Source organism: Entelurus aequoreus, linkage group LG08 (genome assembly GCF_033978785.1).
Source record: "Entelurus aequoreus isolate RoL-2023_Sb linkage group LG08, RoL_Eaeq_v1.1, whole genome shotgun sequence".
Classification (NCBI taxonomy): domain Eukaryota; kingdom Metazoa; phylum Chordata; class Actinopteri; order Syngnathiformes; family Syngnathidae; genus Entelurus; species Entelurus aequoreus.
In genome coordinates, this window is record NC_084738.1 from 48,667,150 (window position 1) to 48,690,786 (window position 23,637).

The 23,637-nt window shown below is 35.2% G+C and overlaps 1 protein-coding gene across 1 annotated transcript; it reads left to right on the forward strand.

The window, feature by feature from the left end:
* The first annotated feature begins 1,604 nt into the window (after positions 1-1,604).
* On the forward strand, positions 1,605-23,108 carry LOC133655128 (tetraspanin-13-like). Its single transcript, XM_062055048.1, has 6 exons — positions 1,605-1,799; positions 9,273-9,440; positions 14,149-14,229; positions 17,504-17,617; positions 17,723-17,833; positions 22,654-23,108. Exons 1-6 carry the CDS (start codon positions 1,737-1,739, stop codon positions 22,726-22,728), a joined length of 612 nt encoding a protein of 203 aa, XP_061911032.1. The 5' UTR covers positions 1,605-1,736; the 3' UTR covers positions 22,729-23,108.
* Positions 23,109-23,637: the final 529 nt, after the last annotated feature.

A 23,637-nucleotide genomic window follows, 5' to 3' on the forward strand; every position in this document is an offset into this window, starting at 1 on the left:
ATGTAAATTTACATTAAACAAATTAATGATACTTTTAATAACATGTTTATGTATTTAGTTCAAATTACAATTAATGACACATTTAACTATCTACTACAGTAGACATTACATTTATATTACCATTACATAATCACATGACATAATGCACCTTTAAACTATAGCCACAGCTGGCTCTGAAGATGCACGATCGTTCAGTTCAGTGCAGTTCAGTTTCAGTTTATTTTGAACATGCATACGATACAATGTAATGCATCACACAATTCCAGTTGTTTCATTACAGCACATCCGAAAAGGAGTAGGAAGAAGCAGAGCTTATTTAATCCTACCCCTTTTCATACCATAGCAATTTTATCCAATTTCCTTGTTCTCTGTATCAGAATAGTGAACAAATAAATAATAAATAAATAATATACCATAGTAAGTAAACAAATATTAAATACATAAATAATATTTGTTACTATTAAAAAAAAGGAAAGAAAGGGTTCAAGATGTTCATTATAATTCTTGTTCTGTGTACTTTATGAACACTTGTAGTTTGAACAGTCCTAAACTGAATCATATTGGTGCTTTGTTTGATTTCCTTGGTTAATCCATTCCATAATTGAATTGCACATAGTGATATGCTAAATGTTTTAAGTGTTGTACGAGCATACAAATGTTTTAAATTACATTTTCCTCTAAGGTTATATGTGTTTGCTAACAGCACGTATTGACGTACTGTATATGGAGGGCCAATTGGGATGAATTTGAAAAAAACAAAAACGTTAAATAATTAAATTAATTTTTAAAGACAACAATTGATTTTAATGGTAAAAAATACAACTAAATCATGAAATAATTGATTTAAAGAATGACACATGTCATAACACATGTATGTATTTAGTCCAAATTATAATCATTGACACATTTAAGGAACTATTTAAAGATGTATTTATTTATTCAATGTTAATAGCAAACACAAACATGACACAGCCTGCATTCTCTCTCGTCCATCTTTACAGCCAGCTGTGTTTAGTTAGTTTAAAGGTGCATTATAAGGTAAGGTGAGATAATTTTTCTCACTGTCTACATTTGGAACAGTACTTACTATCAAAATGAGTGCGCTCAGGAACGAAGTGCACAGACCCACACTTTTGGAAACACGTTTAGTTCCTCCGAGGAAGGAAATAACAGGACACTTTGCTAATCAGCAGACCGGCTGCTCCGCCCTCTTTGTGTCAAGTTGTAATGGTTGACCACAGATTAACCTCAAAATGAAATTTTAGGTAATTTAGTACATGTTTAGGTAATGTATGACATGTTATATTGTAAATATTATTTAAAAAATCGTATTCAAAAACGCTGAAAACATTGATCATTCAAAAAAATAAAAGTTTAATCCCACATCGTGTTTTAACATATATTGGATTATCCCAGTGAGGACAAAATACAATATTTTTGACATCATAAACCACATAGAATGACTAGAAAATGAACGTGTGTTCGCTAATGTATAACAATTCTTCCAAAATGCGTTTCATCGCGCTTTTGTACGTGCTTTTATTTTTTACAACCGGGTTCAACTTCCGTGTTTCTCTCTGGTTCAGTATGTGTTTTGACACTAGAGCGGGCCGTGGTTGCTTGGACTGGCTTGGACCGTCCATTGCCTCTGGATTATTTTAGCCCATCTGGATGTAATCGAGAGCTGATATTGTATCATATTTCTATTATTTGTTGCTGTTTATTTATCGGCCAAAATGGGTTGCGCCGGATTCACCTGCTCCAAACACTCCCTGTGCGCGCTCAACATCCTTTACATTGTGAGTATATGCGACACACTAGAACATATGGATGCATGCATATGTATTATTCCGTTCTTTCTTCCACTGGGAGGATGTATGGAAACGGAAACGTCATACATTTAATTAATTATTCACCGTGCCACATTGTCAGATAATGCCACCACAACCAAGCAGGTTTTCCCCTCCCTAAATAATATTCACATTCTAAATCCACTTCCCAGCTTCACTTAAACCAAAAATTGACAGGATGTCCTCTGCCTCCTAAACTTTATAATTAATCTCATCCTCTGCCACAAGGAGTTACTTTGTAGGAATATATTCAATTGAAATATTTCCAATATTTATGACACATTTGAATTTCCAGGTGAGATAAGTGTAGGCAAGCAGCACAAGCAAGGTGATAATAAGCTGCATAAGTGTTATCTGCTGTGCCACTTGTCTCCTGGGTTCAAAGCTCCATTATGACTTCACTTAATGTTGTGGACATTGAGCCTGCAAAGTGCAGGCCAGGGAACCTTCGGTTTCACACACAATAAATACAGTGAAACCTTATAGGTTGAAATAATGTACACTGTGAAAAAAAATATTTTTATGGTTAATTTACTCTAAATTTCTACTGTAATTTTTCTTTTTTTTTAAAAATAGTTTATAAAACTGTAGAATTGAAGACATTATCTGTAAATAAACAATCCGCCTGTTATTTTAAGTAATATGCCAGTAATGACAAAGTATGTATATTTCAAATTTTTTTTACAGAAAAATACCAAATTAATTATACATAGCATTTTCTGTTTTCTTAAATTACTTTCAAATTCATGTGAAATTACAGTAATTATATTTCATTAAATATGTAGCCTGTTATATAAAAGTATATGTCCATACTAACAATCTAACACAGGGGTGTCAAACTCAAATACAGAGTGGGCCAAAATTTAAAACTGAACAAAGCCAAGGTTGAACAAATTAACCTTTAACATACTCTACAAGCTATCGTCACGTCCGCTTTTCATCCATTCTAGCATCATTCAGACCCAGTCACAAGATATGTGCGGCTTCTGAACGCACACACGAGTGAATGCAACGCATACTTCATCAACAGCGATACAGGTTACACTGAGGGTGTTGGCTGGCTGGCTGGCTGGCTGGCTGGCTGGCGTTTGGAAGACTCCCGGGAGGATCGGCGGGCCAGCTTTAGTGTTAATTATCGCCTCAAGGGCCAAGTGAAATTACACGGCGGGCCAGAGTTTGACACCCATGCTGTAGAATAAAGGTATTTTTCTGCAGAACTGTTTGCGTCGTCACTTTATTAAAGGTGGTTGATCTTAACAATTCAGAAAAAATCTGTAAAATAATGGTATTTTTCTGTGGAACTGCCAGCATTGTCACTTCATTAAAGGTGTTTGATCTTAATAATTTGGAAAAACTCTGTAGAATAAAGGTATATTTCTGCAGAACTGTTTGCATCGTCACTTTATTAAAGGTGGTTGATCTTAATAATTTAGTAAAAATCTGTAAAATGACGATATTTTTCCGCAAAACGTTTCATGAAAATTTCTGTAAATATAATGTTTTTGATCATTATTTGGTTTACAATGTTTTACTTTAATTTTATGGTTTTCGTTTGGCAGCCGAAGCTGCCAGTAGATGACCGTTTTTTCACAGGATTTTTTTTTACAGTGTAAATGATAGTGATTCAAACAAACTTTTGCCAACCTAGAACTTGTAGTAGAAAATATAATGGTAACAGAAACACAAGATGTGTATAGCAGACCTATTCAACTGTGGTCTGTGGTGTGGGCTCTTCTTTATTGTATTCATGATGTCAGTTTAGACTGCCTGGTGCTTAGTGCAGATTTGTACTTTCAAACCGAAGCCCCAACACAATTAAAAGACAACAAATACAAAACATCGTTGTTGACGTTAGCTGAGAGGAAGAAACATTTACATAACAATGATGACACGTGCCACACTCAAGGCCCTGGGGCCAAATCTGGAAATGCCACATGGTTTTATGTGGCCCGCGAAACCCTGGAAACAAAACGCATAAATAAAGTTGAAAAAAAAACACAGCATATTTTATGGTAAATTCTGGCAACAGAGCTGCCAGTTTTTTACAGTACAAATCTAATGTTGTTTTTTTACAGCAAATGTAAAAAAAAGATAGAATAATCAAAATAATAGGTAATTATATACAAGGAGTGTAAATCTTTGGGCACCCAATGACTCAATCCGATTTAGATTCCTGGGGTGACAATTCGATTCAGAATCGATTCTCGATTCAACATGATTCTTGATTCAAACCGATTCTGGCAATGTATTATTTGATATAGTGAAACTTTTTACAAAACAGGGTTACAGGTTAGAATAGCTCCTCCTGGTTGCTTAGAGGTGGCCTAAAACGTCTTTTTTTTCCAAAATGGATTCTTATGGAAAAAAAATATAAACATACCGTAATTTCCGGACTATAAGCCGCACCTGACTATAAGCCGCACCAGCTAAATTTAGGGGAAAATACAGATTGCTCCATATATAAGCCGCAGGGTTTTGATGTGTAATTACCGTAGTATATAGGGGTTCCTGCTACCACGGAGGAGATTGTCGGGACAGAGATGACTGTTTGGGAACGCAAAGCGTCCCATTTATTAACAATAAATCTTTCAATCATTCAATCAAACTTTCACATCTTTGACATGGCGAACAGCATTTGTGCAGAGTACAAATAATACAACGGTGCAAAGTAATACAAAGTGCTCGCCTGTACGTTATCAAAATAACCAGCCTACCGGCATATGAAAAGTCAGTCTTTAATCATTGTGTCATCGTCTTCCTCCTGCGTACTAAAACCACCGAAATCCTCTTCGTCGGTGTCGGAGAAGAACAGGCCGTAAATAAGCCGCACCCTTGTATAAGCCGCAGGGACCAGAACGAGGGGAAAAAGTAGCGGCTTATAGTCCGGAAATTACGGTATATATATATATATATATATATATATATATATATATATATATGTATATACATATATATATATATATATATATATATATGCCTTCCACCCATGTGCAGCTGAGATAGGCTCCAGCAACCCTCGCGACCCCGAACGGGACTATAGTTTACATGTATTTATATATATATATATATATATATACAGTATATATATATATTCATATATTATTGACTATTACAAGCGGCCCACTGAGGGCAACCTTAACTGCAATGGCCCTCACTCAATATACGTTTGACACGCCTGATTTACACGAATGAGCATCTGGCAAAACTTAACAGTCACATTTCGGGGTGTCCCGATACAACTTTTTTATTCCAATTTGATACCGATATTAGAGACTCGACTATTGGCCAATACTGATATTTATCAGCAGAAATCATGCATCATTTTATTATTTTGTAGTGTAGATTGTTAAAAAAGGCTTGATCAAGTAAACTTACTCAAACCAAAGAAAAATGGTAGTTATGAAAAGCACAAACTTATTTGGTATCAACTCTCTGAAATTGATTTATGCAGTTTTTATTTAAATTTAAGTGGAATGGTGATTGGTTGTTCTGCAACACCTAATGGCCACAATAATTCATAACGTTAAGTTAATGACACAGTATGTTGGATGCTGCGGATACGTGTGTTACTGGATACTTTTTAGTTCGCCTTGGAGTCTGTAAGTAATATATAACCCTAATTATTTGAAAAATGTTTACAGTATATTGACATATGTGGTGTTTTAGACTGCAACAATGTTCCACTAAGGCTTATGTCTAGCTTGTGTGCTATTGTGTGCTGAGCTGTTGTGTAGCTGCTACCTACAGACAAGTACTAGTAGCCGATAGCCTACCATATTACCACATTTTCAATTCTTATTTTTTTATCTTTATTACTACTTGTGTGATTTATTTTTTTCCCATATTTATTTCCAGTACCGCACCTTAAGTTGGAGTCCTTAATCAAGTTGTATGCAAATATAATGACAATAAAGTCCATTCTGTTCTATTCTATTCTATATTTACCTTTTGTAAATGACTTAACCAAAATACAAGAAAAGACCAACCTCGTATACTCATTGGAAAACATTTAGATTTCAACTGACTGTCCAGCTTTGCACAAATATGCCGCAAATTATTTGCCACTTTCCAAGATTTTACATTTTATTTCTAGAAATTTCCCTAGTTTTCAGAGCTATTTACTTGTTTTTAGTCATGGACTTTACACCTTAATTTTAGCATAAATAATTATAATTTGTCTATTTTAGTTAAAAAAATTTAACATTTAGAAAATAACTATTCAAATAAGATATTTTGGTTTTCTCCAGATATAAAACCTTAATTTAACCTAAAATGCTTAATTTAAGAACTGCAGGTTTAAAAATGCTTGTTTTTAGAATAAAATACTTATTTCTGGCTTAAAAATTCTGCTAATTTCAAGATGTACAAATCTTTATTCAAGATGTCTTATCAAATAAAAATAACTAGCTGCATGGACAAATAATTTCACTAGTTTTTAGTATTTTTCCCCTAAAATCTAGTCTTTTGTCTTATATTTTCAGCTCTTTTTTGCAGTGTAAACATGCTGCAGGACTGCTTGCATCAAGGCGCTTATATAGCTGAGATTTTACATACAAGCTCATATAATCCATACTTGTTTTATTTTTGCTGATATCTGACATAAAAAAAAACTATCACGATCAGTTTTGTCATCATTCGATCTTGAATAATGTAGCCACTTTTTTTTAACCAGCCTGTTTTAAAGCATCTGTACAAAAACAAAGCAGATTAAATAAGATGAACATAATTTTTATTTAAAATGTTTACTTAACAGTAAAACAAATAGAGCCATCCATTCATCCATCCATCCATTTTCAGCCGCTTGTTCCTCTCAGATAAATATGAAATAGGACGGGGAACTATTTTACACTTCTGAGTGTTTGTGCAGGGACACAAGACCCAAAATAATAACATTTTAAAAAGCCATTTTCAAACTATAATGCGACATACGCTGTTAACATCATTGGCTGGTGTCACGGACATTTCCGCCATTTCTGATCAAATTATTATGCTCACAGCTGAACACTGTGCTTGACCGTGATTGACCTGAATCATCAATCACTATTGTATAATATCCCAGTCCTATATTGGAAATATATCCAATATCAATTTTAAATCTGGACACCACTTGTGACATTGCCAAAAAATAACCTTTTCTTCACAAATTGATCCTCGGTGTACGAATGACTTCTGTTCTAATTTCCTAAGTCTATTTTCAGTGTAACTTAAACCCAATTTTCCACAGACATTGTACAAACAACACATAAATGACATAAAATACAGTAGTAAGAAGATGAAATACAACATTAAATGATGTGGATTTCGTTGGAGCAGATTTTTTCGCAAGGAATGTGCCAATTACTCGACAACCGATCAGTATGAAAAGTACGTGATCGACCATTGCTGAATAATACCTCTCAATGCAGATCACAAAAGCTGATCCCGGCCAGCAGCTAACTGTATATTTCCATATTATAGTCATCACCTACTTTCTATCCTTATCAAGTAGCAGAGGACGAGGCTAAACATGTTACCTAGCTTGACATATCACAATAAATAAGAAGCTATAAGAAGTGTAGATGGAACTACGTTACTGCAAAAATAAGCTGTTACTAACAGGAAATGTCGTTTTTGTTAATGTTTACAATTTCAGGGAATAAGTCCCTGGACACAGGAGGTCAAAAACCGAAGGATTTCAATGCATAGCAGTTGGTAGTTTTTGCTTTTCTTTAGTTATTGTGTACTATTGACTTTGTTTTTCCCAAACAATTGTATGTAATAAAAGAGAATAATGAACTAGTTTAAATATCTTGTTGGTTTAATTAAACTGTCAATAACACTTAACTTAATTAAATAAATTGAAATCGATCGTATTGGCCTTCTTTTTAGAGGTTTTGGCCGGTGTTTAATTATTTTACATGTATTTGAAGTACTTCAGTAAATACAATATATAAACATATGATACCAGTGTTTAGTATGAGAAAATACAAAAATAGTGATCAGAAGAGAGTAAGTTGGTAGTAATACCCTTTTTGCTAAACTGTGCTGCGCTGCGGTGCATAATTGATTAACTTGCAAGTTATTGTGACGTGGCAAAATCACATATTTTTACCAGTTGTCAGGAGATTTTCCATATTTTGGAATGCAAATGTTGATGTTTCCCTTAGACATACGTAATAAAGGTGTTTGTGTTAATTCCTGATGTTTTTGCTGCTAAATTAACCACAACATTAGCGCCCACATAAATCATTATATCGATACTGGTGGGATGCATGGTAAAAAATAACCTTAAAAAACCCATCTTATAGGCTTGTCCAGCTGTGTACTGGGGTATTCTATTAATGTTTAGCTAAATTTTAATGCAAATGAGAATCGGCTCCAAATATCGGTTATCGGCCTCACTGACTACTTATAATCGGTATTGGCCCAGAAAAAAACATATCAGTCGATCTTTAGTCAAAAGTAAGTCGTATCATTGTATCGAGACACATTGTAACGAGGAACATGGTAACGAGAAATATCGTAACGAGAAGCGTTGTTACGAACAACATTGTGACGAAAAACATTGTGACGAAAAACATTTTAACGAGAAACATCATAACGAAAAACATCATAACAAGAAACATTGTAACGAGAAACATCGTAACAAAGACATTGTAACGAGAAACATTTTAACGAGAAACATCGTAACGAGAAACATCATAACGAGAAACATTGTAACGAAGATCATTGTATCAAGAAGCATCGCATCGTAACGAGAAACATCGTAACGAGAAACCTCGTAACGAAGAACATTGTATCAAGAAGCATCGTATCGTAACGAGAATCATCGTAACGAGAATCATCGTAACGAGAAACATCGTAACGAGAAACATCGTAACGAGAAACGTCGTAACGAGAAATATTGTAACGAGAAACATCATAACGAGAAACATCATAGCGAGAAACATCATAGCGAGAAACATCGTAACGAGAAACATCGTAACGAGAAACATCGTAACGAGAAACATCGTAACGAGAAACATCGTAACGAGAAACATCGTAATGAAGACGCATCGTATCATAACAAGAAACATTGTAACGAAGAACATTGTATCGAGACGCATCGTATCGTAACGAGAAACATCGTAACGAGAAACATCGTAACGAGAAACAACGTAATGAAAAACATCGTAACGAGAAACATCGTAACAAGAAACATCGTAACAAGAAACATCGTAATGAGAAACATCGTAACGAGAAACATTGTATCAAGAAGCATCGTATCGTAACGAGAAACATCGTAACGAGAAACACTGTAACGAGAAACATCATAACCAGAAACGTTGTAACAATAAACAGAAGACCGTAAGGACGAGGGTGCTTTAGGGACTTAAGACATTATAGTATATTGATAAGCATGATTGATGATAATGTGTTTTTAACACATGGTCTCGCTTGCAGATGGTGAGCTTGCTGATGATTGGAATTGCAGCGTGGGGCAAGTGGTTCGGTCTGGTCTCCAGTTTCCAAGTGGTAGGTGGCGTCATCGGAGTGGGTGTCTTCCTCTTCTTCGTGGCTCTGGTCGGCCTCATTGGTGCAATGAAGCACCACCAGGTCCTTCTTTTCTTTGTATCCTTCACATGACTCACAGTTTGCCAGTCGTACTTTTGGTCCGAGGTTGGAGTCACTCACACTTTTCCAATGTTGTTGTAGTTCCTTGGATGATTGCCTGATGATTTAATTTGATGATTACTTTCTCACTCAGTAGGAATAATGCAATGTTTGAGCTCCTGGGCTCTCCCTACAGTTGTGTACTTTGTTTCCAAACTACTATGCAGTTTGGATAAACCAACAGCAGAGCTGCCAACGCTTCAGCATTTTATTCAGAAATGTCTCTTATCTACAGACAACTATCCCTGTTCAATTAAGAATCTCTTTATTGAAACTAACAGGCTTTTGTCAGTTGCGACACCCTCAAAATAGCAAACTTCTTCTCAACATGTCTCCCATTCTTTCAGTCCCTCCAGGTTTTTGCTAGCTTTTTCTGTGATTGTTGCGGCCGGACATACCTGAACCATCAAAGAGGTGCGGCAAAGGTTACGATAGTTTAAGGCCTTAAATGTTTTTCAAATTACATTGAATCGACTTTTGATTTTAGGAATTTGTCATAAACATTTGTATTGTTCCTTGTAACATTAGCCCCAAAAAGCACAGGACTTCAACACAAAATGGAAAGCAAATACTGTTTTGACGTTTTACTCATTTCACAATACACATACTGTACATACATACAAGGGGAACTGCACTTTTTTGGAAATGTTGCCTATTGTTCACAATCATTATGAGAGATAACGACATATAAAAATTGGCTCGATCTCGGTGGTTAGCAATGCAGCTAATGGGAGCAATCAATGTGGGTGTGCTCCAGCGTCTCACCCGCTTCTTCCTGCTCGCTTCTATAACATTCGTTCATTCTCAGTATATTTAGCTCAAAAAGACAAGGTTGTGAATCCTCATTTGTCCAAAAATAGTCGTCTTTGTTGTCTGTTAGCAAGTCTGCCAGGATTAGAACACACGCGTGTTTGATTCCGAAAGTAGGAACACACTTTTGTTGCCAGAAGTCAGACGTGCGCGGCTATGGAGACAGAAATCAATGCGCGGAAGAATTCAGTCCTGAAAATTATTAAAATGATCAAAATACAGTAAATATTAAACATATTACATATTGTTATCAACGTGTCTCTTACTACATTATATATAGACATGCAGTGTGTATATACAAACGTAAAATGTTGCTGTAGAGTTTTGACTCCCATTAGCCACATCTTTCAAGCGTTTTTTATCATCTTTAAAATCCTAAAAAAAAGCTGTGTGTTCTTGTCGCTCATAATGATCGTGAAAGACTGGCAAGTGCAGTTCCCCTGTAACAGTGGGCACTCGATGGCTGTAAAAGCACATACTGTGATCTCGCTGCCAAAATATTGTTCTGTTTTAAATTATCATACCTAGTATTAGTAGTCATTCATTATAATTACAAAAAGAAACACCACCAAAGGATTCCTTATTGTCCGTTGTCTGCTTTCCACAAGTTGCAGACATTCTTTGTGCATGTTTTACGAGAGTTTATCCATCTTAAAGGTGCCATATTTAGAAATTTCATGTCAAGTCATCTTTAAATGGCCCTGATATGTCAAAAGGCATTAATAAATTATGTTCTTTTCGAATACCTCTATAACTGATAACGGTAGTTCAGCCGGGATATTCTCATTTGAAAATTAGATTTACAGCCCTGAAATATTGTTATTGTTTTCATTTTGATGGCCCGCCCTCCACCGTTTGACTAATTAGAAAGTCTGTGAGTGTGTCACATCCAGGTTGCCAGTTACGCACCGCCATCTTTGTCTAGCTACTGCCACTGGTAAAGTTACTAAACATGTCAGACCTTAGTAAATATGAACTTATTCATGACAAAGCCAGGAACAAAACAAGTATTTGTATCCGGGATGCCTTTGAAAGATGGAGATGATTGAAGGCGGAGAAGATTTTTTTATCTGACGCCAAACTTGCTAATTTCCTCCTTGATAGATAAGTCAGGCATTTATGTTTTCTTATTACTTGTAATAAATGGAAATGGACATTTCGTATGTAAACAATACAGTCTATGATCTTGTCTAACAAAGCTAGTATGTTCGTGCAACGAATGCTTAGCATGCCAGCCCGGTCAGTGACACATCGACATATAGGCTAACGGGGGGAATAAATAGCCGTTAGCCTGTATGTCGATGTGTCATCCAACTGACAGGGCAAAATATATTTTCGACAAATAAAACCTATGCGGGTATGGGTAGTGTCAGTGCCTATTTCATTCTCAATATGCTGATACGCTGAGGAAATGGGTTCCAACATTTAGCACAGCTAATTACATTTCTGGTACTGTATGTGCATTAGGCACATATGGGGTGGTATTTGCTTGGCACAATATAATGCATTACATGGAATGATTTTCTACTTTGTGTATTGACATTTATGCGTAACGTGGTTTTTGCGTAACGTGGGTTGGCTCATAGAATTGCATTCTGCACTGAAAGGTGGTGATGTGCGTACATGGAAGAAATTGCAGTGCGTCAGGTTGGATGCAACATGGAGTTATACTAAGCGAAATGTGGCGGTAATTTTACTGTTGGCCTTGGCTTCCCATCAAAGTAGACCTATGCGATATATATGTAATATATTGTGGCGACTTGTCCAGGGTGTACCCCCGTTTTTTTGGACTGTAAGTTGCTACTTTTTCCTACGCTTTCAACCCTCAATGGTAAAATGGTGTGGCCAATTTATGGATTTTTCTTTGCTAACGGCCATAATGTTTTGTATTAAACAAATAGTTTTCAATACCGACATAGACACTGAGGAAGTGTGTTGTTGTTTGTGCTATGGTGCCATTTTTTGGACGAGTTGCTCACTGCAGGTGCTGCGGCTTGAAAATGTGCTTCCTTTTTTGTGTCTTGAACTGAAAGTATATCTAGTATATGTCTACTGTTCGTCTATAGCAGGGGTCCCCAAACTTTTTGACCGGGCTGTATATATATATATATATATATATATATATATATATATATATATATATATATATATATATATATATATATATATATATATATATATATATATATATATATATATATGTGACAATCATTGGTACTTTAACTTTAACGTTAATATATATATATATATTAATATATATAATATATATCTCTCAGGAGGCTGCTCAACATCAGGTGGCAGGACAAGATCCCAGACACTGAGGTCCTCCACAAGGCTGAGATGGATAGCATCTATGCCATCCTCAAGCGTTCCCAGCTGAGATGGGCTGGCCATGTCTGCCGCATGTCAGATGAACGCCTCCCAAAAATGCTCCTGTACGGTGAACTGCACCATGGAAAGCGCTCACGCGGCGGACAGCGGAAACGCTTTAAGGACACCCTAAAGGCCAGTCTCAAGGGCTGTGGTCTGGACCCAGAGACATGGGAAGCCGATGTCCAACACCGTTCAAACTGGCGCTCTGCAGTCTGGCATGGTGTAGCAGACTTCGAGGAAAAACGCATCCATGAAGCCCAACAGAAGCGACAGCTCCGCAAGACCAGAGACAGTTCCTCCCTCTCTGCCAGCCATAACCTGCCCTCACTGCAGCCGGTCATTCCGTGCAAGGATTGGCCTCATCAGCCATCTTCGCACACACAAATCAACGTGAAGTCACCTGGTCATCTTCGAAAACGAAGGACGAACATGATGAGGATATATATATATATATTAATATATATAATATATATATTTATATTATATATATATATATTTTAATATTTATATATATATATATATATATATATATATATATATATATATATATATATATATATATATATATATATATATATATATATATATATATATATATATATATATATATATATAATAGATATATATATAGCGCACTTTCCGCGCACTTGATAATGTCACGATATCGATGAGAAAATGCATTTTTAGACAATATGATTTGCCTGAGCAGCTAGGAGACACCGTGAGTAGCAAGCGGTACAAAGTGGATAAGAAAAGACAGAATTTTTTTTTTTTTTTTTTTTTTTTTTTCATTTAATACTTGGGACTTCCCGCGGGCCTGATTTTGGAAACTGGCGAGCTGGATCCGGCCCGCGGGCCGTAGTTTGGGGACCCCTGGTCTATAGCGTTTCTGCTCAAAAGGCTTCTTTATTAATCACTCCAAGCAACGTGTGTAAGTTTTACAATACAACTAACACAATCCGTACTTACTAAACTGTCCATTGTGTGATGTCTGTAGGAGCGTTTTCATGTACATTTGTTCTTGCTATCGTGCATAATTTTTGGAGATTGGGGTAATTCGCGTGAATTGACAATATCCCAACACTGATATTTTCCTTCCTCTCTTGCTCATCCAATCACCAGCCAGGACTTACACTTCATGGCCTCACAGACAGTCGGAAATGATTAAACTCACATTATCACACAAACACAGATATTTAAAAAACAAAACAAATTTCCCTATTTTAAAAATGTCCATCCACATCAGTGGAGTTTTGTTTTTTTAAATCTTTGTCCACATAAAAACACATTTATGTGCTGTCATGCTCATTGTAACCAATCAGAAGCCTGAAAAAGGTGACTACAGCTGATGTGGTTGTGCATTATAACACCTTTGTTCATCAATATAGTGAGATATTGGACGTACACTGACGTGTACATTGTCTTAATGTTGCTGAACTGTACAATATGAAGGCCGTGCTTGTTCCTTGACTCTGACTGTCAGTACATGATTATCCTGTTCATGGTGTTTATCGTGCAGTTCTCCGTTTCCAGTGCCTGTCTCGCCATCAACAAGGAGCAACAGGTGAGATGAAAAGTTTGAATATTTTGCCAAAATGTATTGTGCACCCCAAATAATGTCATTAGCCTTATAAGGGTGCTTTCTGGCGTTTTTTGATGTTTCTGATGCGTGTCTAACGTTCATCTGCAGCATTGTTGATGTACAGCAGGGATATTCAACGAAATTGTTTGGGGGCCGCATTTCCTGAAAGCTGGGGATCGAGTGGCCAGACTTCTCTCTTTACTATTAAATCTTATTTTGTATATTCTGGAAAACCAGCATCCTGTGCAGTGGACATTTGATTTGTATTTATTTTGTCAGAGTTACAGGAGCGCTCTGCTGTTTTTAAGGACTCACTGCAAAAAAGCTTGTCAAAGATCATCTCTATGACAGCACTACAGTGTTTTTAAGAATCTGCTGCAAAAATCTCAGAAGTGTTTTTTTAACTGACTTCGCTGGCCAAAAGTAGCGGAATAGCCCAAATGATGAAAAAGAGAGGACCTAAAGTGGAATCTTGAGGATCACTACTCATATAACAAAAGTTGAAAAAATGATTATTAACTGTATCTGAAGAAAGCAAGCTATGGCAACACTTTAGTTACATACATCACTTAGACTTAGACTTAGACAGACTTTATTGATTCACAAAGGGAAATTGTTCCACACACTAGCTCAGTTTCAAAGGATGGAAAGGGAAAGGATAATGCAGGTATTAAATAGACAAAAAATGTACCATAGTAGCAATATAAAATATAACATATATGTAATATTTACATATTATATATACAGTATATAATATATACCGATATATTATATTAATAAATTATATTATATTTTTATATAATATATACAACATATAACAAATCCCAATTACCATGTACAGTATCACGTTACAATTTAACTGCAATTTTTTTTAAAGGGAACTGCACTTTTTTTTAAATTTTGCCCATACTTCACAATCCTTATGAGAGACAAGAACATCCGATGGTTCGATTTTTTTGCATTCTAATTCGTAATAATTGGCTCGTTTTAGGTGGCTAGCAATGCTGCCAATGGAAGCAATCCATTCTACCTCTAAATCAGTCTAAAAATGCATCCAAAAACAACAATGCCTCATTTACTTTCTATAACCTGTATAATAACCAAACTGTAGCGACATTGTTGTTTTAAGAGCGAGCACAGAGGAACTCTTTTTCTAGCGTACTAACACATTGCCTGGCTTACAGAGACACTCACATTGCTACTGCATTAGCCGCAAGCTAGCTTCTGCGTTAGCAGCTGAATGGCTTTAAGTTTGTAACACAATGCGATAGGACACCAATCTGTACTGGCTGAAAAACCTGAACAATCGAATTACAGTATCTGTAAAGTATTAGCCCACATTCCATGTTTTGTTTGTGCACAGCGAGCTTGACATTGTACTAACAAGAATGATGTGCTGCTTGTATCATGATTTATATTAAAGTGACTCACTCGATTGACAGTTGTCCGTTTGGTCAAGCTGGCCAGGGACGTTTCCAGTTGATTTTGGGTAAGGTAGGTGCAGGGTTTGTTAGCGCAAACAGTTCGTCTTTTGTTGTGATGCAGTTTCTTTGAGCAGTGTCCCCTTCACCAGATACAAAAAGCCTTTCCATCGATAATAACATTGTTTGCTACTCAGTGCAGCAGAAGCACTCCATTTCTGTCAGCATAGCTTGGCTCCAAGCTCCACATCCTGACTCGCTTGGCTCTTGTCTGCTCCAACGTTTCACCCTCTCTTCATGCTCACTCAGCTTCTATAAAGAGTAGTTCATCCACTGTATATTCAGCTTCAAACAGATGAGGTTGTGAATCCTCATTTGTCCAAAAATAGTCATCTTTGTCTGCCAAGATTACAACACATACTCGTTTGTTGACGGAAGTAGGAAGTGGTTTGCTAAGGGCAGTGAAATCAATGCGCTCAGGAAAAAAGTTCCGTTAATGCTTAAAATTACCAAAATACTGTAAATATTAAACATATTGTATATTTTAATGAATGTGTATGTTACTATATTATATATATACTATGCAGTGTGTATATAAAATGTTGATGGAGGGTTTTAAAGTTGTTTTAGAGCAGGCCTGGGCGATTATTTTGATTCCAGGGGCCAAATTTAGAGAAAAAAGTATGTCTGGGGACCGGTATATCTGATTTTTAGGAACCTCACAATAATGTCTGAATGCTAAAAACGTTATGACAGACCGCTTAAAAAAACGGAATAGAAAGGAATTTGAATTTTTTTTACTGAATGAAACACCCAGAATGTACATGAAAATGTTACAATATTAACTATGAATGATAAAACACTGAATATTGACCACATATGAACGTTATCGATCAACATATTTTTCAATCAAGTAAAACCTAACAAAAATGCAACAAACATAGCGAAATATCAACGCAAAGGGTAAAAAAAACCACCTACAATTTGATATAACTGATACATCAGTAAGCTTTACAACTTTGTTTTAAAAATCTCCTTCTGCGTCTGTCCCTGACGGACGGTGGAAACGCTCCTCACCCACACTGCTTGGTGCCTCGTCTGTGACTTAAATTACCATTGTAACCAGGGGGCGGCATGGCGTAGTGGGTAGAGCGGCCTTGCCAGAAACCTGAGGGTTGCAGGTTCGCTCCCCGCCTCTTACCATCCAAAAAATCGCTGCCGTTGTGTCCTTGGGCAGGACACTTCACCCTTGCCCCCGGTGCCGCTCACACCGGAGAATGAATGATGAATGAATGAGTTGTAAAAATGAATGATGGGTTCTCACTTCTCTGTGAAGCGCTTTGAGTGTCTAGAAAAGCGCTATATAAATCTAATCCATTATTATTATTATTATTATTATATCATGCAAAAGCGCAGATTCCAACCATTGAAAACATCACTTCACATCATAATGGCGGCTACAGTTTCGATCGTAAAAATCTAAAAAAATAATTTAGAATGTCCGGCGGGCCAGATTGAAAAGCGGCCCTTAATTCGCCCAGGTCTGCTTTAGAGGGCTTTGAAGGCAACATAGGGTACCCCGTTAGCCGCATATTGCAAGCATTTTTTTTAGCTTTAGAATTCTAAAAAAAAGAAAAAAGAAAAGAAATTTGTGTTCTTGTCCCTCAGAATTATTGTGAATGATTCCAAATAAATAAATAAAAACTCTGTTCCCCTTTAAATGGGTGCCTCTAAACAACAGGAGCACTTTTTAATTGAACTTGGGCCGCCAGTTGAATAGTGAAATGGTAATGAAATTCTGGCATGATTCCCTCTTTGCCTTTGTGCACACTCAGGATCATCTGCTGGAGGTTGGCTGGAACAACTCCCGTAGCACCCAGAGAGACGTTGAGAAGAGCCTTAACTGCTGCGGCTTCAGACAGGTGGACCTCAACGCCACCTGTAATGCTGTAAGTCATATCAGCTTGTCAACACAAAAGCTAGATTTGGAGGTATCAAGTCAAAGGCCAAGAGTACCAGAATTGTGAGTGCTGGTTCTTGTGTTTTCTCCGCAGGCCTGTTTCCCCAATCACTCGTGTTTGCCCTGCGCCGATAAGATCCAGGAGCACGCCGACGAAATCCTGCGTTTTGTAGGAGGAACGGGACTCTTTTTCAGTTTCACTGAGGTGAGCCTTGATCTTCCAGTAGCTGCAGTGCTAGTTGTAGCAGCACTGGTATTGGAAAATTACTGCATTTCAACAGCAAGGGTGTACAAAATGCGACCCCGTTGCCCATTTTCAGCTCAGAAAGTGTTTTTATTGACCCTTTGCATATTGTAAAAATAAAATTAATTTATTATTTGGAGATATTATTAAATATTTCACTAATTTGTCGTCATATTTTGACTTAGATTATAGTGCGCTATAGAGGATATACCAGGGGGCCGCATTGGGTTAAAAAAAATTTGGCCGGCGACCGCGCTATATATATATATATATATATATATATATATATATATATATATATATATATATATATATATATATATATATATATATATATATATATATATATATATATATATATATATATATATATATACACACACACACATATATATACATATATACACATATATATATATATATATATATATATATATACATATATATATATATATATATATATATATATATATATATATATATATATATATATATATATACATACATATATATATATATATATACATATATATATATATACATACACACATATATGTATATATATATATATACACATATATATATATATATATATATACATATATATATATACATACACACATATATATATATATATACATACACACATATATATATGTATATATATATATATATACACATATATATATATATATATATGTATATATATATATATATCTATATACACATATATATATATATATATATATGTATATATATATATATATACACATATATATATATATATATATATATATATATATATATATATATATATATATATATATATATATATATATATATATATATGTATATATATATATATACATACATATATATATATATATATACATATATATATATATACATACACACATATATGTATATATATATATATACACATATATATATATATATATATATATATACATATATATATATACATACACACATATATATATATATATACATACACACATATATATATGTATATATATATATATATATACACATATATATATATATATATATGTATATATATATATATATCTATATACACATATATATATATATATGTATATATATATATATATACACATATATATATATATATATATATATATATATATATATATATATATATATATATATATATATATATATATATATATATATATATATATATATATATATATATATATGTGTATATATATATATATATATACATATACGTTAGGTCAGGAAAAAACACAGAGGTTTTACATCCCTACAAGCCTGTTTCGCAGGTTTCCCTGCTCTTCAGGGGATTTTATATATTTATATATATCAAGGGATTTTATATATTTATATTACTGTGCCCCATGCATATATATATATATTCCGAGTGCGATGATGTCACGTTATCGATGGGAACATTTTTAGACAATATGATTTGCCTGAGCGGCTAGGAGACACCGAGAATAACAAGGGGTAGAAAATGGATTAGAAAGGACAGATTAAAAAATTATTTAAAAAAAAATATATATATATATTATTTTATTTTTTTTATTTTTTTTCTTTAATTGGGAATTCCCGGGGGCCAGATTGTGGACGCTGGCGGGCCAGATTCGGCCTGCGGGCCGTAGTTTGGGGACATTAGAGATTTTAACGATGTCGCCATATCGCGATAATGCATGTTGATGATTTTTATTTTGACAGCAACAAGAATTAACAAATGCGTCTTCAACACAATGTAGATCCAATGTTAAATCTAAACCCAAATGTTGAATTTAAATCTTAAATCTAAATCTAAATGTAAGCGCTAAATGTTAAAGCTAAATCTAAATCTAAATAGTGAATCTAAATCCTAAATGTTAAATCTAAATGTTAAGTCTAAGCCTTAATGTTCACTCTAAACCTGAATGTTAAATCTAAATGTTAAATCTAAATCTAAATGTTGAATCTAAACTTAAATATTGAATCTAAATCTTGAATTTAAATCTAAATGTAAGCGCTAAATGTTAAATATAAACCTAAATGTTGAATCTAAATCTACATCTGTTTTGCACACTCTTGGAGTCAACATGTGCATAGTCATGTACATAGTGTCCCCCCATTTTTTGTATATATTGTTTTTCAAATCAACTGACATGTATACTGTGTATATGTACATAATTTATCAATTTTTTTAACGTAATTGTTTATATACATGTTACAAGTTATATATCTTTTATTATTGAATGTATCAAATGTGATGAATATTTAATGGACCACAATGGAAACAAGCTTTTTGTCTTTTTGTGCCATCCATTTGCTTTTTTAAAGCATTACATGGATTCAATTCTTTAAGATGTCAATAAACATCTCAATCAATCAATCTTAAATTTAAATCTAAAGTGAGCGCTAAATTTTAAATCTAAACCTAAATGATAAATCTAAATATAAATCCATCCATTTTCTACCGCTTGTCTCTTTCGGAGTCGCGGGGGGTGCTGGAGCCTATCTTAGCTGCATTCGGGCGGAAGGCGGGGTACACCCTGGACAAGTCGCCACCTCATCGCAAAGCCTCTAAATATAAATCTTAAATCTATTGTCAATCAATCAATCAAAGTTTACTTACATAGCCCTTAATCACAAATGTCTCAAAGGGCTGCACAAGCCACAACAACATCCTCGGCTCAGATCCCACATCAGGGCAAGAAAAAACTCAATCCAATGGGAACAACGTGAAACCCTGGAAGGGACCACCGCAGATGTGGGTACGGCCCCTCCCCCTTGGGTGAAATTTAACATTCATATTTAGATTTAAAATTTAGGTTTGGATTTAACATTTAGCCCTAAATCTTAAATCTAAATTTAAATGTGAGCGCTAAATGTTAAATCTAAACCTAAATTTAAATCTAAATATGAATGTTGAATCTACATGTTAAATCTTAATGTTAAACCTAAATCTTAAATCTAAATCTTAAATTTGAGCGCTGTTACTTCATGATTGTGTCACATATGATTATTACTTTGCTGTAAACGATACGATCACTGTCATATAAGTTTGCTGCAGCAGCCATTTAGATATAATATTTAGAGTCAACATTTAAACCCAAATGTGAGAACCCAATGGAGTATTAACCGTACCCACTCGGCATCCATTGCACCGGTCACCCAAGGGGGGAAGGGGTGGTACCCACATCTGCGGTCCCTTCCAGGGTTTCTCATTGTCATCCCATTGGGTTGAGTTTTTTCTTGCCGTGATGTGGGATCTGAGCCGAGGATGTTGTTGTGGCTTGTGCAGCCCTTTGAGACATTTGTGATTAAGTGCTATGTAAGTAAACTTTGATTGATTGATTGATTGATTGATTGATTGATTGATTGATTGATTGATTGATTGATTGATTGATTGATTGATTGACAATAAGCTAAATGTGAGAAAAGTGAGTTAAATGTTAGAAAAGTGAGTTAAATGTGAGAAATATATCTGCTAGAAAAGTGTGACTGAACTTTTACATTCCGCACCCAATACTGGTAAGGTACCGACTCCTGGTACCTGGAAATCGATACCAGGTACCATAAATACTAGATATACTTGTTAAATAAAACCTCTGCCTTGTTTTTATAAATACTTAGGCATACATCGCTACTTTATTTTGATGTTGGTCACTATGGTGGTACTTGGAGAGACAAGTTTTTTCTGAGGTGGTACTTGGTGAAAAAAAGCTTCAGAACCACTGTTACATAACGTATTGGATGAAATAATGGTGTGTGCTCGCTAGGTATGACAAACCATGCTGTATTATAAAGTTTTTAAATCCAGCCTGGCCAAATGTTTCCAAATGAATCTATCAATACTTTTGAACAATAAAGCTGCCAAAAACAAAAGAACTGTCATAAGAAGTAGTCATTTGCCATGTCCCAAAACTGAGGCTTAATGATTTGTGAATATAATCTTATAACAATTTTTGGGGGGGGAATTTAATATGCAAATGTGAGTTTATTGGGGTTGTAATACATTTTTTGAATGACTACCAATATTAGATACATTCCTTGTATGCATATGACACACTTTTGGCTAAAGGCGAACCAATTACAGGGAACTGTGCTCTCTGTCCTGGTTGCTGATTGGCTCAGCCACATCAAGCCTCTTGTTTACTTCAGCTGAGCTCTGCTTATGTTATTGCTCTTTAACTTTTGTGTTTTTGTTTGCAAAATATGTCGCAAAACAAGCTGCAGGCTTTTTTTTTTTTAGATTATGATAACGATTCAGGAACTAAGATTCGATTAGAAAATCGATTATTGAAGCATCTTTAATTTATATATAATAATGCAGTTTTACATTTATTTTCGTTTGACTAATAAAGTGTTCATCAAATTCAACTTTAAAAACAGTGCATTTGTAAGTTGAATTAATTCCCATCACATTTGTTAAATTATTGGAAATGTGTGCATAATTGGAACATACGCGCCTCAAAATAAAGGAGCTGCTGAGACCTCTCATTGAGGTGGCTCGCTTCAGTCAGCCAAATTTTACAACTGTCTGCATTACTTTAATTTCAATAAATATATCGATTATTGACGTTTACTAATCTATTTTACAATTGTCTTTTTTTGCGAATTGTGATGCATCTAAAAAACGATTATTCTTCTACTTTTTTTAATTGTAGGTTGAATTCTGATTTGTACAACTTCAGGGTGGGTTCCACTTTAGAGGTTCTGCGGTAATTTGCATACAACCACAGAATCTGAGTATGTCTTTTCTGTCTTGTTGTCAGATTTTGGGCGTGTGGCTCACATATCGCTACAGGAATCAAAAGGACCCCCGAGCCAACCCCAGTGCGTTCCTGTGACACGTACACCTTTAGTCCCAGCGCCTCTGGACCTTTCTCTGGGCTTGCCTGTAAATAAAAGGGCAATGCTAATTGAATGTGATTGTTTTAGCTAGCCTCACTCCTGCGATTGGAGGTCCCGTCCCACACGGGACCTTGGCGTTGCTACACTGGATCACTTGGTGTGTTCATCTGAAAGTGCTGTGAGGAACTGAGAAGAGTGTATACAGTATACTTTCATGTGTACGTGTAAGACAAGTGTGTGCTTCTGGCTGAATTTCTGTGTGTATTTGCTTTTTTTGCATGACACTTGCAAATATAGGCAGGCGTGTCATAACTGCACTGGCGACTTAACAATTCATCACTTTGCGACTTTGTACTGTCAAACCACAATAAACAATGAAGCTAAACATGCCTTGTGTTTTTCTATTGTTGTAATCGCCGTTGTTTTTTGTCTGTTAGTTAGCAACATAGCTCAAGGTTATGGGCAAACTTCTCTGTATGCTAACGACCCGGCCTCCACCCACAGTGACAAAGAGAGATGATGATTGACACGAGGGTTCACTCTGTTTATTTCATTCCGCTATAGAACAAATGCACCCAGTTGCTGAGACCAATGCAAAGAGTATACCCTCTTGCAATGCTTGAAAGTGAAAGCCAAAGACAATGCCAATTTTATTTATCTTTCGATTCATTTGCAGGGGTTTGTTTGTCTGTCTGTGGTTAGCAACACAGCTTAAAATGTTATGGGCAGGTTTTTTAATAACATTTTCATTTCATTTTGGGGCTGATCGATATCCCTGTCAGGATTTTTTTAAATTTATTATAACTATTATTACATATTTGTACTCATTATTTTATATTTGACATATATTATTTGTCCAAATTTTAGAGACACACAGTACATTTCAGCTTTAAAGCATTGAAAAC